Source organism: Salvia hispanica, chromosome 6, assembly GCF_029641045.1.
Source record: "Salvia hispanica isolate PSC_SH4W2 chromosome 6, Shi_PSC_v1, whole genome shotgun sequence".
NCBI lineage: Eukaryota > Viridiplantae > Streptophyta > Magnoliopsida > Lamiales > Lamiaceae > Salvia > Salvia hispanica.
This window is the reverse complement of record NC_142697.1, coordinates 16,066,610-16,084,624: the sequence shown is the minus strand read 5'-3', so window position 1 is coordinate 16,084,624 and position 18,015 is coordinate 16,066,610. Positions and strand designations below refer to the sequence as shown.

General features: G+C 37.1%; 2 protein-coding genes across 2 annotated transcripts; one reads left to right on the top strand and one right to left on the bottom strand.

Moving 5' to 3' along the window:
• Positions 1–2,026: 2,026 nt before the first annotated feature.
• Positions 2,027–2,572, top strand: LOC125206287 (uncharacterized). Its single transcript, XM_089061453.1, has one exon. It carries the CDS (start codon positions 2,027–2,029, stop codon positions 2,570–2,572), a length of 546 nt encoding a protein of 181 aa, XP_088917579.1.
• Positions 2,573–7,474: 4,902 nt separating this feature from the next.
• On the bottom strand, positions 7,475–9,061 carry LOC125203314 (uncharacterized). The gene has a single exon (XM_048101630.2). The coding sequence runs from the start codon at positions 8,919–8,921 to the stop codon at positions 7,557–7,559; it is 1,365 nt and encodes a 454-aa protein (XP_047957587.1). The 5' UTR covers positions 8,922–9,061; the 3' UTR covers positions 7,475–7,556.
• Positions 9,062–18,015: the final 8,954 nt, after the last annotated feature.

The following is an 18,015-nucleotide window of genomic DNA, read 5'->3' as shown; positions in this document are numbered from 1 at the left end:
CTATCGTCCCTCTCTTGATTTTTTGACGGCTTCGTCTCACACGTCGACCCAAGTGGAGACACAGTTCACTGGGGATGACCTTTTGTCATTGCATGAGATGAGGATCGATATCGGGGAGGCGGACACTCCCGTTCCAGCGGGTCGGGCCGCGCCGAAGAAGAAGAAGAAGACCAAGGGGAAGAGCAAGGTGGTCGGCGAGTCGTCGTAGCCCGCTGTTCACGACACCCCCACGCGGAGGAAGTGGACGGAGGATGAGTACGTCGGTGTGACCAAGGCGTGGTTGTCGATTTGCGACAATCCGCTAGTTGCGAACAACCAGCAGATCGTCAACATGTGGACTAAGATTAGAGCAGCCTACAGGAGGAACTGCCCGCACGAAAAGGACTACAGCGGGGAGGAGTGCCAGGAGGGGTGGGAACGCATGAGGGCTGCGGTCGGCCGATTTTCGGGGTTGTACACCAACGCCCTCCGGATGCTGACTAATGGGCAGACTGAGGAGGACACCCGGAGGATAGCGTAGAGTCAGTTCCCCTTGCCGGGGACTTATAAGGAGTTCACCTTCTGGGAATGCTATCTGGTGCTGAAGGACTCGGAGAAGTTCCGGGCGGGGTGCGACGCTGGGTGGCCGAAGAAGAAGAGGCTGAACTATTACGGCGATTACAGCGGCAGCAGCGGCGGATCCCACGACCTCCCCCCAGATGCTGAGGAGTTTCCGTCCCCTCCATCCTTTGCTCGTCGCCCACGCCCGGCTGGCCAAAAGCGGGCGCAACGGGCAACAAGGGGAGGATCCCCCCATCGCCCCAGGAGGTCATCTCGGCATCCCCCCCCCCCCCCCCCCCCGGCACGTACACCTTATTCTCGCGTCAAAAAACAGAGGAACGGATGTACAAGGTCTTCCAAGAGTGGAGGGCCGCAACTGACCCTACGGAGAAGAGGTTTCTTCAATCGATGCTCGAGAACATGCAGGTGGATTTGGATGCCACGAGGGCACTGGTGGGGGGCTCAGACGCGGGCTCAGATACCCCGGGTGGCGGCGGCGACGATGAGGAGTAGAGAGCCGCGGGGCTCGTGTGTGGAAGCCCGTTTTTTTTAAAAAAAAATCATGTATTTTTTTTTATCTATGTACCTTTTTTTTAATGAAATGAATAAATTTTCCCGTATATGTCTCGTAAATTTAATTCCGTAATTTATCGTAAATTAAATTCCGTAAATGTAGTTGTTTTTGAATTATTTTTATTGCACCTAGCCTGTGGCTGGCCTTAAGCTAGCCTATTTGATTAAAATGCTGATGTGACAGGTGGAATTTTAGTGCTGATGACGTGGCAGGGAGAGAGAGTGGCTAGCTTGTGGCTGACCTATTGCCACTGGAGATGCTCTTATCATCTACTACTACATAAATTAATTTAACTACCCATTTTCAATAATTAGTGTCAGAATACGACTGTGCATTAGAGCACTAGCAATGGAGGGCCGATGGGAGGGCCTTCCCCATCGGCCCCCCATAGTGGAAAAGGGGCCGCCGAGCGCCCCCTCCCTCTCTCTCCCATATGGCCGATTTATCGGCCCTAGCCGTTGAAAAGGGCCCTCCGATCGGCCTTCCATTGTGGAGGAAGGGCCTTCGGTCGGCCCTCTCACCTAATATTTTTATTTTTGTTTTTTTTTTAATTTTTGTTTTTTTTGTTTTTATTCCATTTCTTCCACTATAAATATACCTACCATTCTTCACTTTTCCACACCAACATCTTAAATCTTCTCTCTATTTCAATACATTTTCTCTCTCTAAATACATTAAATCAATGTCTTTCGGTAGCGATTCCGACGATGAAGTCATAAACCGAGTGGTGCAGCGAGTCCTTGCAAGGGCAGCTCGACGTCAGGAAGAAGCGAACAAGGAGGCAATTCCAAGGCCAATCCATCGCCGTCAATCTGTCGACCGTGCCACACTGAGGCTCACAACCGGCTCTACGTGGATTACTTTGCCGATGACCCACAGTGGGGCCCGGCGGTTTTCCGTCGGTGTTTCAGAATGCGGCGAGAGCTATTCTTGCGCATCGTTAACGGGTTGTCGGTGTGTTACCCGAACTTCCAACAGCATTGGGATGCCACCGGAAAGCCTGGGTTGTCACCTCTGCAGAAGTGCATGACTGCAATTAGGCAGTTGGCATACGGAGGTTGCGCCGACATGTTCGACGAATATCTTCACGTCGCCGACACAACTGGTCGTGATTGTCTGAAGAAGTTTTGTAAAGGCGTGATTGAGACTTTCGGCCCCACCTATCTGCGGAAGCCGACCGCACAAGATTGTCAGTTCCTGCTTGATTTGCACTGGAGGGTGCACGGCTTCCCGGGTATGTTGGGAAGTATAGATTGTATGCATTGGCAGTGGAAGAACTGTCTGACCGCTTGGAGAGGCCAATTTACGAGCGGGTTCAAGGGCACACACCCAACCATCATTCTGGAAGCCGTTGCCGATCAGCGCCTATTGATTTGGCATGCCTACTTCGGTGTGGCCGGGTCGAACAATGACCTTAATGTTCTGCAATCCTCGCCTCTGTTCAACGACCAGTGCTAGGGAATAGGCCCCTTGGTTAACTTCACCGCGAACGGCAACCAACATCAGATGGTGTATTACTTGGCGGACGGCATATACCCAAAATGGCCCATTTTCGTGAAGACGATTAGTTGTCCAACTGAGGAGAAAAGGAGTTATTTTTCCCAACGGCAAGAGGCGGCGCGAAAGGATGTGGAGCGGGCTTTCGGTGTGCTCCAATCGCGTTTTGCATTGGTCAAAGGTCCGGCGCAATTCTTCTACAAGGGTGATATCATCTACGCCACTATCGTATTGTTGGAACATATATACTAAAAAGCATTTTTCGAGTTTATTTTGAATTTGATAAATTGCTTGTATATTGTAAACATTCTTCATTTAATGAGAATAATAAATATTTTCTTCATACTGAGTATTTTACTTTAATGGATATTGACCGTATTTAATTATATATTAAATTATATAATTAAAGCGCCGGAAAGTAAAATCAGTCTAAGTCTTCTACATTGAAGGTTGGGTCGTGGAACAGGTCATCTCAGTAGGTGGCCCAACCGGTACCTTGTAGAAGTAAAACTTTTTCACAACCTAGATAGGCTTTGGCTACCTATCGTGAAAGGTTGCAGTGTCCATCCGAAAGTCGTCTTTACCTTGAGAATGACTAGTGACACTGGTGTGGTAAAGCATTGAATGGATCTAAAGTATAGACACGTCTTTGTTGCTATCTACTGTAAGACGATGTCTTGGAGATTTAATATTTCCTAATCTTTGTAATAATATAGGACACACGTTATTTAATCATACGCTGCTTTGACTTATCAATAGGTGCGGGTTTTTCGTAACTCAATATTCCTGATATCTTGGGTAGTAGTAATTAATAACTAGTATGGTGTCAGTTTTATTAATACATTGAATCGTGTGCCTGCGTGGTTTGACTATATCCCCAAGAGGTGTTCGAGAGAAGTTCTATTATTCAGAAACCCGGCCGGTTTGGATTTAATCAAAGAATAAATAGAAAAGGAAAAGTATATTTTAAATATACATCTCGTACTAGACAAACTCTTGGAAATAAAAAGATATTAATTAATTTAAAGTCTATAGCAGACTACAAATTAATTAATGGATATAGAAAGTCTTAGACACGGGAAATAATATATTAAAGAGGTTAACCCGGATTGCTTGTAATCACGGATTGGATGGACGGTCAATATTTCTTCTATAGTGGCACAAGAAATATTCCATTGGCCTTATATTAAATTATGGGTTATAATTTAATTAGTAAAGAAGGTCCAATGGGGGAGGCCCAATCCAAGCCCCATAGATCCCTAACCTAGCCCATCATAAACTCTATAAATAAGAATGTAAGGAGATGAGACAAAGGGAATCACAAAACCCTAGCCTCCACACTTGGCTTTCTTGTCTTCTCCTTCAAGATTCTTATAATTTCTAAGAGATTCCTCCCATAAGAAATTTAGATCTATAGAGTTAAGGGTCATAGGTTAGAAGATCTTTGGTCTTGCATTCACAATCAAAGTTCAAGATCTACACGTGGAGAAGTAGCAAGCCACTTCGATTCTTTGGAGAATCATTATTGTAAGTATTCAATAACATAATTTAATTTAAATTATGTGATTAATTGCGCAATTATATGTTTCTACATGTTCCAGCATGAAATTGAATCGACCCACATAATCACCTAAATAGATTCTTATGTGGATTTATTTGTTTTGCAATTTCCGCTGCGATTATCCCCTCACAGCCCGTTGCGCCCGCTTCTGTCCAACCGGGCGGGGGCGACCAGCAAATGAAGGAGGGGATGGAAACTCCTCAGCATCCGGGGGGAGGTCGTGGGATCCGCCGCTGCTGCCGCTGTAGTCGCCGGTATAGTTCAGTCTCTGCTTCTTCGGCCACCAGCGTCGCACCCCGCACGGAACTTCTCGGAGTCCTTCAGCAACAAAAAGCACTCCCAGAAGTGGAACTCCTTGTACGTCCCCGCCAAGGGGAATTGACTCTCGGCTATCCTCCGGGCGTCCTCCTCATTCTGCCCACTAGTGAGCTGACGGAGGGCGTTTGCGTACAACACCGAAAAATGGCCGACAGCGGCCCTGATGCGCTCCCACCCCTTCCGGACCTCCTCCCCGCTGAAGTCCTTTCCGTGCGGGCAATGCCTCCTGTAGGCAGCTCTAATCTTCGCCCACATGTTGACGACCCGCTGGTTGTTCGCAACCAGCGGATCGTCGCACACCTCCAACCACCCCCTGGCCACCCCAGCGTACTCATCCTCCGTCCACTTCCTCCGGCCGGGGGTGTCGTCAACAACGGGCGCGACGACTCGCCGACCGCCTTGGCCTTCCCCCTCGTCTTCTTCTTCTTCGCCGCGGCCCGTCCCGCTGGAACGGGAGTGTCCGGATCGCCGAGATCGATCCCCATGTCATGCAATGACAAAAGGTCATCGCCAGTGAATTGCGTCTCCACGGGGGTCGACGTGTGGGACGAAGCCGTCAAAAAATCCATAAAGGGACGATAGACCGTGTCCCCCCCCCCCCCCCCCCGGTGACCCCTGCATCCCCCCGTGCTGCATCCCACCCTGCCACATCATCCCCATCATCTGCTGCAGCATCTGGGGCATACCTCCCCACCCGCCGCTCCCCTGCCCCCCGCCGGGCATACCCCCCGGTTCCCCCCCCCCCCGGCAATCCCCCCCGGCGCACCGGTCATCATCCCCATCAACTGCCCCCAAGGGACGTTAAACTCTGGGCCCATCTGCCCGCCCCATCCAGATCCCACAGGTATCGTAGGAGTCTGAGATCCACTCGTCACTGGACTGGACTCGTTGTTGTGATCCATCGCTCGATGATGCTCTTGTACAGAAAGTTAGAGAGAGAGAAAACTCGTTAAAACAAGTGGTGCAAATGAAAATGAAACGAAAATCGCGTTTATATAGGTTTTTTTAAAAAAAAAAATTAAATTAAATTCGGGCGCTGGCCGGTCGCTAGCCGATCGGGCCGCCACAATGGCGGCCAACGCATCGGCCAGCGCCGAAGGATCGGCCAGCCCACGCCGATCGGCTCGCCGATTTCCGGCTAGCCGTCTCCAATGGTTCGGCTAGCCGATCGGCCAGCGACGCGAATCGGCTAGCCGGTCGCTAGCCGACCATTAAAGATGCTCTTAGACAAATGCTGGCGTGGAATAGGAGAGCCCAACCATTGCTAATGCTCTTAGCCCCCACCTCTCATAATATTATGGATTAGTACTACATTAAGTCAATAATGCTTTGATGTGAATATGTATATATATAAAATCGTCAAACAAAAATCGAATTCTGCATTGAAATGAAAATTTTGAATATTACAGCTATATCATTATCAGGTTATAATAATAACAATTTAATACAAGATATACATCATATAGTATTTTTCATATATTCAATAGATAAAATCATAAAAGGTATAGTATATACTCCATTATTCAAAATTTATAATCAACAGTCACCTTTTAGTTTTATTTTATCAGCATGGTATATCTATATTTCGCGATAAATTACGAATTTAATTTGGAGTTTTCTGTACTAGGTTGTCAGTATATTGCATCATTTTTTTTCAACAGAAGATTTAGGTTCTAAATCAACCCACCGACAAATGTGGCATTTAATTTACTTGGTATATGCTATATACTCCAGTACATTGCATTTAAATTAAATTTGATACTGTAATATTTTGAACGGATTAAATGAGATATTAATGTTTAGAAAATAGGCAATCCGGAAAACGATGTTCGATTAACTATGCCAATCTTGAACGTAATCAGGAATAAAATTTTGTGGACTCAAGATCCTAAATTATTGCTAAAAAACTGTAACACAACATTTTAAAATAAATACTACTCTCCTACATAGGATATTGGAATTAAACTGGCGTAGAATGGAGAGTAATTGAAATTAGTGAAAGGTTAAAAATCATAAGCTAAAACGAGATGGGCATAAAAATAATAATAATAATAATAATAATAATAATAATAATAATAATAATACAGTAATAATAATATTAATAATAAATAGGGGATTATTTAAAAGCGAAAACACGCGGAAGAAAGGAGTGAGCACGTGCTAACAATAAATGGTCGCATAGCTTAGTTGCTTCACATTCAATCCGTGACTTTTCCGTCCCTCCCAATCCTTAATTAATTCCATTTCTATTTTGTCAAAACAAAATTATTTAAATATGAAGCACTATACTCCGTTTTACAAGTAAGATACAAGAATGTTGCTGATTCTCATGTTAATATATATATCAACCACTCCAAGTTGAAGACAGATCCATAAAATAAATTCACAATTTGTGACAAGTTATTTTTAAAATTTATTTTTATTTAGTAGTGATCGAAAATTAGGTTGAATATGAGGACTGGAGATCGATTACTTAATTGCCTTAAAGTGTACATAAAAAATTCAACGCTTTTGCTTTTATAAATGCTTAATTATTACTACTCCGTACGATTTACGAGATTTTCTATGTTATCCTAATTCAATGGTGCTATCTAATAGTAGTAAACTCAACATTTGTGGTCAAAATTTGATCCAAATTAGATTTATTAAGGCGGTGATGAATACAATTTGATAGCATTAATTTGAACAGATACTACTAATCTAAGCGCGGACCTAATTTGACTGTTACCCATTCAAGGCGACAGTTGGTCACTCACACAGCTCACACAACCATATATATCACTTATTTCCTGACTCTGTTTTTTCAGTCAAAATAAGTTTTAATGTTGTAAATTTAAGTAGAAACAAATTAGTTAAATAAATGTCGAAATCAATTAAAAACCACCATAAAATATAAACGAATCTTTTCAAGAATTTAACTAACCGACATTGAGAATTAAACATAAAACAAGAAACAGTGCAGTGCAGTTGTTAGCCCATGCAAATTAAGTGAAACAAAATTGATTTTCTAAATCATCACTGTATTATCAACAAGTTCTATAAAGTATTTAAAAGAAAAAAACAAATTCAATACCGACATTCACTATAAACTGTAGAATCTATTGGAAACGAGCATAATTGGGTGATTAAGGCGGAATTAACATCCAAAGTGGTATTCTTCCCGCGCCTAATCAACCCATGCTTACTCCTCAACAAATTATGTGAACCCGACCCGCTGAGTGAACTCACCTCGCCCAGCGACTCAGTTGACACGATCAAGTTCACTTCCTTCAAAACGTAGTCGTTTCCAACGAGTTGGTTGAAAAGACTCGACTCGCTCACCGGATTCTTCTTCTTGACTTGTTGATGCATTGTAGCCCTCACAATATTAGTCAACATCTTGTTGCATAATCTCCGAATCCCTCTCGACCCGCCCATTAACACGCCCGAGTCGACCCAAGTTTTCTCCGAGTTTCTCTTCCCATGTCTGCCCACGGCGGTCACAAGGACCGACTCAGGGCTCTGAGTCCTGACTCGGCCGAGTGGGTCACCGAGTATTAAAAACTCCTTCACGTCCACTAGCATCACATGCTTGAAATTCCTCCTGACCCGACCCAATAGCATCGGGTAGCAAGCCCATCTCCTTAAACTCATTGGAACATGATCCAAGAACCCGGATAGCGAGTTCTCCGGGTCGAGTTCCTCCACGTCGAAACCCGCTACCGAGCCGTAACTCAACCGGGCCGACTCGTTTCCGGTGGAATTGCTTCGAATTCTCCGACCCCAGATTGGTTCGCCGCTTTCTCTCTCTCTCCTGCTGAGTTTCGTGAAATGGGTTACATCGAAACTCGCTGAGGAGTGAGAGACATTGCTCGATTTGTAGCGAGTTAGGAGGTGGAGGAACGAGTCGTTCTCTTCGAGAATGGCGGAGTCGAAGGCGGCGGTTTTGGAGGGGAATAGGAGCAAAAGATCGGATTTTGAGGCGAGGGGGGAGCGGTGGAAGAGGCGGAGGAATGATTTCAAGTCGTCCCGAGTTAGAGAGTGGAGTGCATGAGCGACGACGAGTTCGGTCATTGCTCTGGTGCCGCGTCTGTAGAGAGTGCCCATTCCTTGAAGTGCATGCGAGGTGTTGGAGGAGAATTGGGGGGATTTGGAATTGGAGATTAGGTGGCGGCGGCGGGCGGCGGTGGTGGTGGTGGTGGCGGAGGGGAGGGTGGAGATGGTGAAGAGGAGGAGAGTGGTGAAGAGGAGGAGGAGGCAGATTGAGATTGTGGACTGGGCTCTGTGGATTAGATGTGATGAATTTGTGCGCTTGAATGATGAGAATTGATTGAGATTGTTGGATTTTCTGGTGTTGGATTCTTGGTTTTGATCTTCTTCGGGGAACAAAACGAGGAGGAATCCCATTCCCCAACCTTCGCCATTGCTCCTGCTCTTGCTTGTCATTCCCATCTCACTTTCTCTCTCTATACCACACACACGAACAAAAGTTTCGATCTTTACCTCATTTTCTCTTTGTGCTCTCTCTCTCTCTCTCTTATTTCTGGGAAGATGAGTTTGCTAAATGCGTTAAAGTTCAAATAAAGGGGTTAATATGAGTGTAAGTAAGATTTAAGAAAAGGTGGGAACTTTCTTAAAGAGTGATAAACAAAGAGGGGAATATAGAGCTTTTAATGATTAGACTTTAGGGGAGAATTTCATTACTATTTTATACTTTTACCAAATTTACTCCAACTTTGTTGTAGTAGTAGATTATTAAGGTCGTTATTTAAATAAATGGGATTTACTTGTTGGGTAAATTTACGCTGCGCTGTTCATAAACTTATCCAATAAAAAACTAGTAATAAACGTTCATATCAAAATTTCAATCCACCTTTTAGCAACAATTTGCACTTATTCAATTTTAAGATTATTTTTGTATAACATTATATGATGTCATAATCTAATATGAATACTTATTGTAGGATAATATGTTATAATATAATTTCCTAATTCACTATGTTTTACTAGTGTAATATGGAGTATTACATATGGAGTATTACTAGTGCAATCCAATGGTAAGATCCAAAAACAACAAAACTATTAAAAGCATTCGCTGGCTTCTAAACTAAAAAAATTCATATTAAAAGAGAAAGCAAAACAACAAAGCAAACATCAAAACTCAAGAGAACAAGCTATAAGCTAAGATCAACGCATCACTGAGAGAGCAAACAAGCAGATCAAAGCAACCAAATTCTTACCCTCCGCCCAATTTCTGAGGTTGCTCACGTATGTGAAGATTCTGTTGGGATAGGGAAACTCGGACACCAACTTTTAGGGCATCCACAATGGGGCGAAGGATGCGACACCCTAAGCCCCGCCCTATGCTCTGCCACGTCAGCATTCTATCCTCCTATCCTTTCACCTGCAATGGGGCGGACTATAGCCCACCCTATAGTCCACCCTAAGCATTTTATTTTTCATGTTTGCAAACATATCAATTAGCAAGAATAAATATAAAAATACCACAAATTAAAGGCAAATCCTATTGTCAATATTTATTTTTTATGCTTGCAAAAATGAAAAATCGTCGGAATTCACTATTGAATTTAGAGAGAAATTGAGATGAGGAAGAGAATGGAGTGAAAGGTGTGAAATGAACTAAAAAAATTGGTGATATATATAGCAGAAAATACAAAAAAAAAATTTAAAATGAAAAATGTGTTAATAGTCCGGACTATCCTCCGCACCCCCTGCAATGTGGTGAAGGATAGGCCAGAGGATGCATCCTCCGTGTCATAGTCCGCGGATGATGCATCCTCCGCGGAGGATAATGTGTACCCCTACAATGGCGGGCTAAGGGGCGAAGGATGCATCGTCTGTCGCATCCTCCGTCTCATTGTGAATGCTCTTAATCAATGATCTAAGACGCCGTGGTCTTTCATAATCTTTTCCAATAAATCAAGTAATTTTTGTCTATCGATATAGTATATCTTACATGTCATTTCCCCTATTGATCTCCAAAATTTATCAAATTTTGGTGGATACTACTATTATCCATCTAATATGCTAGAATCGTTGTGTGTGAATATGTTAAAAAATACTACTCCCTTCGTCCCAACTAAGTTAAGACATACTACTAACTTTTAGACACCGAGATTAAAAAATTGGGTTGAAAGTAGGAGAGATGAATAAAGCATTGTAGTAAAGGTAAAAAGAGAGTAAAGTATATAGTGAAATAATGAGTAATTGAATGTTTTGTCATTTGTTAATAAAGAAAATGACTCAATTTAGTTGAGACATCTCATAGAAGAATATGACTCAATTTAATTGGGATGGAGAGAGTTTAAGATACATACAATAAAATCTACATTTGGAGAACCTTATAAAATCATTCAATCTTTAGAGAGACAGAAGGTTAATTTCTTTAAAACTAACCGTTTATTTATACTAGTATTTAATTTTGTAATATAAGTACTATTTCTATGCATTTTTAAAATATGTAGATGCACAATAAATTTTGATTTCTAAAGCGAATTGGACTAGTTAATTCTAACCACAAACATATATATAGAATGACACAAATCATAATTTCAGTCAAATGTGAATAAAAATTTATGTAACAACAAAGACCGACCGAATTAAAAATGAGTTGAACTAATGCAAAATTTCATATTATTGAACTATACAATAGTAGTGGTGGCATCTTAAATTACAATCAACACACCGACACTCTCTTCAACCTATCCATCCTCTTCTTCTTCCACTGCAAAGGAAACAATAAATAGAGTGAATCTAGTCTATTATATTCACAAAATTTACTACACCTTTACCCAAATGGCAAAATCTAATCGATTTCAGTGGAGGAATCATGCTTCATCCAGCAAACAAAATTGATTTACTTGTCAAACAAAAATCAAAAGAACATAAATTTTATGTTTAATTCATCCAGCAAAAAATGAAACAACGTCCCCACAATTTGATAGGGCAGTGGGAGACTAAATTCAGACTGGATATTGTACTCTCAATTCAAGGTACAACTCTTTTATGAGCGTGGAAGAAAGAATAGTAGTAATACTATTAATTGTCCATACTTTCATAATTTTTCTGATTTATGGTTGGTTGGAAGGAGAAAATTCACATGCCAATGTGGTTAATAAATTACTTGATTTCATATTCAAGCTGTAATTATACGACAAGATAGTTTTAGTGGTTAAGATAATAATATTTGATTGTGGCGTGAAAATCAGCTCGGTAGGAATAAGGTATGAACTTATACATAAAAAATTAATCAGTTTGAAAGTTTTAGTGACTTTATTTCGCTTGAATCTTAATGCTGGTTGATTTTTTGAATTATGCATAGTACTATATATTGATAATTTTATTGATGATTGACGATCATTTTTGTGGAAACAAACTACTCCTAGTTTCTGGTAGGTTATTCCGGTTTCTAAAGAAAGAACATTAATTATCACTATTATAATTATTTGCATATGCAAAGGCGTTGGAATTTGGATGATCCTTTGACTAATAGAGTAATAGTAATAGTTGTAATCATCCACGAAACATGTGCCAACATTCTAACCATATTCATTCACTTAATTATTTTAACCTAGTACCTATCCTTTTGGAGCTGTTTGTATCGACATGTTCAAATAAAACTTCTATATTAAAAAAAAAAAAAAAAAAAAAAAAAAAAAAAAAAAACTACTCCTATGTTAATAAAAATTTGTATAATGAGGTCCCCAGAGCACAAGTCCCTTGTGAGCTGTTTACATCATGATAGTAACGATATTACTACATATCAGATTTTTGGTTATTATATGGGGCTGAGCATGACACTTACAAATCATAATAAAAGGGTTCTTATTTAATTGTGATTAATTTAATTAGAAATCATGATATTGTGAGAATTTATCGATACACTCTACAAGTATATATGGCAATTGATGAACAATACGTCAGAGATTATGATTTGAAGAAGGGGAGTCTCGTGTACGCTACATAAGATTAGTATAATTAATCCTTAATAAAATAAATTAATAGTACTATGTACATATTTATTTTCTTAATGAAGTATATGTATGACCGCAGTTTTTCATATGATCATTTTAATGATGATCCCATAATTTAACGCAGCCAACCATTTTGATTTTTGTATAACCTTATAGGAGTATATAATAATTTATCAAATATTATTTTCAATTTTGAATTCCAAATTATTTTTATGCGAACAAGCTATTGAGCTATTCTAAGCTATAATAAATTTTAGGAGTGACAATTACTTGTAAGTAGGGGTGGGTAAACGGTTTTCAGTTAATCGGTTAACCGAGAACCAAATTGAAATCGGTCGGTAATCGGTTAATCGATAACCGACATTTATAGTTATCGGTTCGGTATCGATCGGTTATCGGTTATAACCGATAACCGAATTAAATTCAATTTTAATTTCAATTATATATTTATTTAATACTAGAAGAAATTATAATTTACTTTCAAACTTTGTCACAATGGAAGAAATTGTAATTTATATTTAAATTTTGTCAAAGTCTCGTATTGCAATGTAAAAAAAAGTCCATTTAAATTTGTGTCACTATCAATTATAGTATTATACTTATAAATTTATATCTCAAAGTCAATAAAAAGTTTAAGCATTACTATGTTAAATATAGAATAACCCTTCACTTATTATTGGAGAAAAGTTTTTAAATTATAGATCATGTAAAGTTTAAATCTTTTAAAGTGCTTAAACAATTTATGTATTACTTATAAATAGGAGTATAATAATAATAATTAAAGTAGATGAAAAGTTAAAACCATAAACAATTTTAATTTCTATGTAGTATCTCATGTTACTGTCCTTTTCTCTTTATTCATATATGGTATAGTAACAAAAACATGATAATACTTTAAGCTAATGGTTAGCTTAGCCTATTGCTTGCCTTTCTACCAAATTTCCGAAACAAGAACTCACTTTACAGTTCATCCAATTCTAATTCAAGTCGGTTATAGTTTGTTGTCAAATTCTTATGTTCGTCCAATTCTAATTCAAGTCGGTTATAGTTCATTAGCTTATAAATAAGATTTACTAATCTTTTTATTAGTTCATACTAAAATATACATTACTCATAATTATAATTTAATGCGGAAGGTTGCACCGAATGTACCTAAATGTAGCCCTTTTGGCAATACACATGCATATGTATAAACCAATTCGGTTAGTTCGGTTATAATCGATAACCGACCAGTTCTAACCGAGTCGGTTAATTAAGTAACCGAACCGAAGATCGGATCGGTTCCAGTTAGTTTTTTGATAGAATTTTGGGGTCAGTTAACCGACCGAATACCCACCGCTACTTTTAAGAATATCATATTTCTAGACTATTACTAGTACGTATTTATGAGGCATTCTTGGCATAGACATAAAGTTGATCACAACTATATAAATATTTGATAGGCTATGTATTAATGTGAAACAGTAAATTAATATATTTGAAGCTCATATTTATTGCATATACTAGGATGAATACTTGTAAGATTGTCGTTATCAACAATATTAATACGACGTTGTTACTTTCACAAAACAAAGAAAAAATTAAATGTGTATCTATCATCACAGTTACGCATTATGGTTGTATTAAAATATTGGAAGCTATCATGCGCATACATACATTATTTGATACTACTACTATATTGTTGCGTAGTTCGAGTAGCTTTAATTTTCCTTTTTAATACAATGAAAGTATTTGGTCCCATTAGTTAATGGTTCCGATCCAATCCAGATATACCTACACAAGTTAATGCTGTCACGACTTTAAATAAAAAAAACTCTAATTTCTATTTTTGTAAGTTTCATTCATTTTTCCCGATAATATTACTTATAGAATATCTCCACGGTTGAAATAAAAAGAAGTTTTTCATCAATGTTTTAAAAATCGGATCGGCCGGTGAACCGGTGAGGCTACTGGTTCACGGTTCAACCGGTCCGACCGATTCAATCACTGGTCAAACCGTTTTACCTTGCAAATATATATAATTAAATATATCCATACAAACTATATTAAATTTAATGAGTGATAAATTATAATTAGTAATATATAACAAAAACATATACTATTAAACTTTGTATATAAATTAAATATGAAGAGCATTTAAAATAAGTGAATGATAAAATTTAAATAATAACTAAATACATAAATTATTAATTAGAATAACTAAAAAAGTACAATATTTTTCATATATAAATAAATAAAATTTATATTAATTTAAAAATATTTATGTGGTGAAATAATATTATAGACAATATATAAAAATAAACATGAATTTTTAGTTAATTTGGATAAATATATACTATATTAGTATTATTAGTTAATACATAAATTAAACATGAATTATTAATAAGTTTGGAGTATTATTTAGTATATATGGAGTAATAAACTATGTTAATAATATATATACTACAAGGGTCTTATTCTAATGCTTATAGCACCTAATCCAAAATCAAGACTAAATCTCCACCCTTGGATTTTAAAATGAGTGGATGAGATTAAAGCTCACAAATCTCAATAAATAGTAGACAAAATATCAAAAAAGGGTAATATCGTCATTATGTTATCATATGATAATTTTCGTGGGTGTTTTTTTATATCAACATTGTGTATTACAAATATCAACAATATGATATAAGAATATCAATATTAGTACAAGAAAATATCAACACATATTTATTGAGATTTTTACATGGTTTTATTGAAATTTTTTGACGTATTTGTTGATAAAAATGTGGGTATCAACATTTACGAAAACTAAAATAATAAATATCAAATTTCATCATCCGAACGTCGTCGGAACATATGCAATTGAGATCTCGTTGGAATCCTTATTAAATTATCTTTAATTTGATATATTTTTTGCGAAAAAATAATTTAAATTGAGAGAGTTACGTAAATTTAAAGATTTGAGATGATTTTGAGGAGAGAGAAAGTAGTTAGTTATAATTACTACATATAGGATTTGACATTAATACCCTTTTAATTTAATTAATAATTATTTAAATTTAAAATATATTACACTTGGCATTATATTAACCACAAGATCTTCTAATCTAATGGTTGAAAATTGGTCTCAATTTGGGATTGGTAATTAGTTAGCAATTGATTGCATACATATACTACAATGTTAAATCTTAGATAAAATCTATTATTTAAATACATTATACAAATAAAAGTAAAATTTAGTGATAGATAGTTAATATTAATCATATCACAACTAATAGTAATTATTTAAAAGTATAAAATTAAACACAAATTATTAATTTGTGTGGACAAAAAATTATAGGTTCAACGTATAACAATAATTAATGCTCATAATATTTCATTCAAGTACATGTGGTGGAGTGGTATAGATGTTGGTCTCTTGACTTATAGGTTATGAGTTCAACTCCCACCAAACTCAAATTTTACAAAAATTTTAAAAATCTAGAAAATCGGTTTCCGGTTCTCGGCCGGTCCGGTCTGATTTTTAAAACATTGTTTTTCATTGAATTTTGTGTTGAAGAGTGTCGATAATTGGTAGCGTACGAGCACTTTAACAAACATTAAGTTATTATTACTATTTATTTATGTTTTGATACTAAAATATTGATGTCAAATGTGTTTTATTATGAAATGGAATTACAAGACTTAACTAATTGATGAATCCAATATATATGGCCTCTCCATAAATCGACCTAAGTAACTACACAAATTATTAAATTCTTGTACTTATTATGCCTAATAAAAAAATTAAATTCCTATTTTATTATAGGAGTAGTATATATGAATATAACCAAATATTACTCATTCTCGATATAAATATATATACACCTATGTGATAGACATAAATGACACGTGATGCACTCATATCACAACATATCACCATATTTTCAATCCATCATCCACAACAGCCCATACCAGTTACCACCACGCACTCATATGACCTTATTTTCAATCCATCATCAACGGTGATCCATACCACCACACACTCATATCACAACATATCACCACATTTTCAATTCATCATCCACGACAGCCCATACCACCACCGCCGATGACCCATAACCACACATAATGCTCTGGGTGGACTGGAGCATTTGACCGGCTCTTATACCAATTTTATAACACCTCGAATTGAACTATTTCCCCAAAATAAGGCTACTACTAATATTATAAACCACATATTTTGTCTTATAATAAAATAGTGTATATGCACTTATACCACAACAGCTTTATTTGTGAATTAAGATAGTTTTAAAGTAAGGGGTTACCCCAATGCGAATCGAGTATGGAGAGACAGGAATTGTGGAGAATATATTTCCAAATCTCATAGTATTTGACTTTGTCTTGACAGGGGTTACAACTTTACGCATTTACTGTATTTTTTAATAATGACCAATTATTATTTTAAAGAATTCAATCGTATCGAAGTTAACGAGCTTGTTTGTTAATTCGGTAATCGGTTGCAACTTTTTTACTAAATAATTTATGTTGCTATTGGGCCTCAAAAAGAAATTAAAGGAGTTGGTAACTGTTTGTAGAATATTAATTATATTGGGCCTTCTATTAAAGTACACTAGCTTCAAAGCCCAATAGGCAGAACTGTGTTTCGGCTTATTTCTCTCGTCTATTTTCTTTCTTACGCATTCTTTTCACTCTTTCATACTCTCTCCCTTTTCAAAATAAACATTCTTTCATTTTAGGAAATCGACACCACATTCTACTAAAACTAATTTCACTATTTTTTTTTCTCTTATTTAATTTTTTTTTCATCTTTCTTACTTTACCAATTTTACATTAAAACACATTTCACTTGCAAAGTTTTTATTTTTAAAAAACGAAGGAATTATATTAAATCTTAAACTATAATTGTTCAGCTAAAAATTAGATTATTTTCTTCCAAAAAATTAATGTCATTGTAGCTTATTGAAAGATAGTATTATGTAAAATTATACATGTATTAAATCACACTTGCACAATATTGAAATATTGAATTTTTAATCTCAGCAGAAAGATTTATACTATCAAGGAGAAATTATACAATTTTATATTCCTAAATAATAAAAATTTAATTGTAATAAAATCATATGAAAAAAGAGTAGAGAAAAAAATAGTGAAAAGAGAGAGTGAAGAGTGAGATAATGAGACTATGACAAGAACGCAGTAAGGAAAAAGAAAGTGTTTAATACCTTTTTTAAGATTTAGGGTAAAAATGAGAATTACTCCATTCGTATTCAAAAAATATAGAAACATTTTAAACGACACGAGTTTTATACATAATTGGTAAAGTAAGTGAGAAAAAATTGCAAGGTAAGTGAGAGGAAAAGAAAAATGAGTAAAGTAAAAAAGAGGAAGAGAAAAAATAGTAAAAGTAGAGTTAGTGGATTGTGGGGTTCATTCTAAAGTTTTTACTTTAAAGGAACGGCCCAAAATGAAAATAATTAATATTTTTAAAAAATGGAGGGAAAATTAAATATCTCAAATGATTATTTTAAATTTAGAAATCTTAACGAAATGTGTAAAGTACTCCTAGG

Excerpts from the sequence above, each read along its gene's own strand:
- LOC125206287 (XM_089061453.1), top strand. The coding sequence starts at position 2,027 with ATGCGGCGAGAGCTATTCTTGCGCATCGTTAACGGGTTGTCGGTGTGT.
- LOC125203314 (XM_048101630.2), bottom strand. The coding sequence starts at position 8,921 with ATGGGAATGACAAGCAAGAGCAGGAGCAATGGCGAAGGTTGGGGAATG.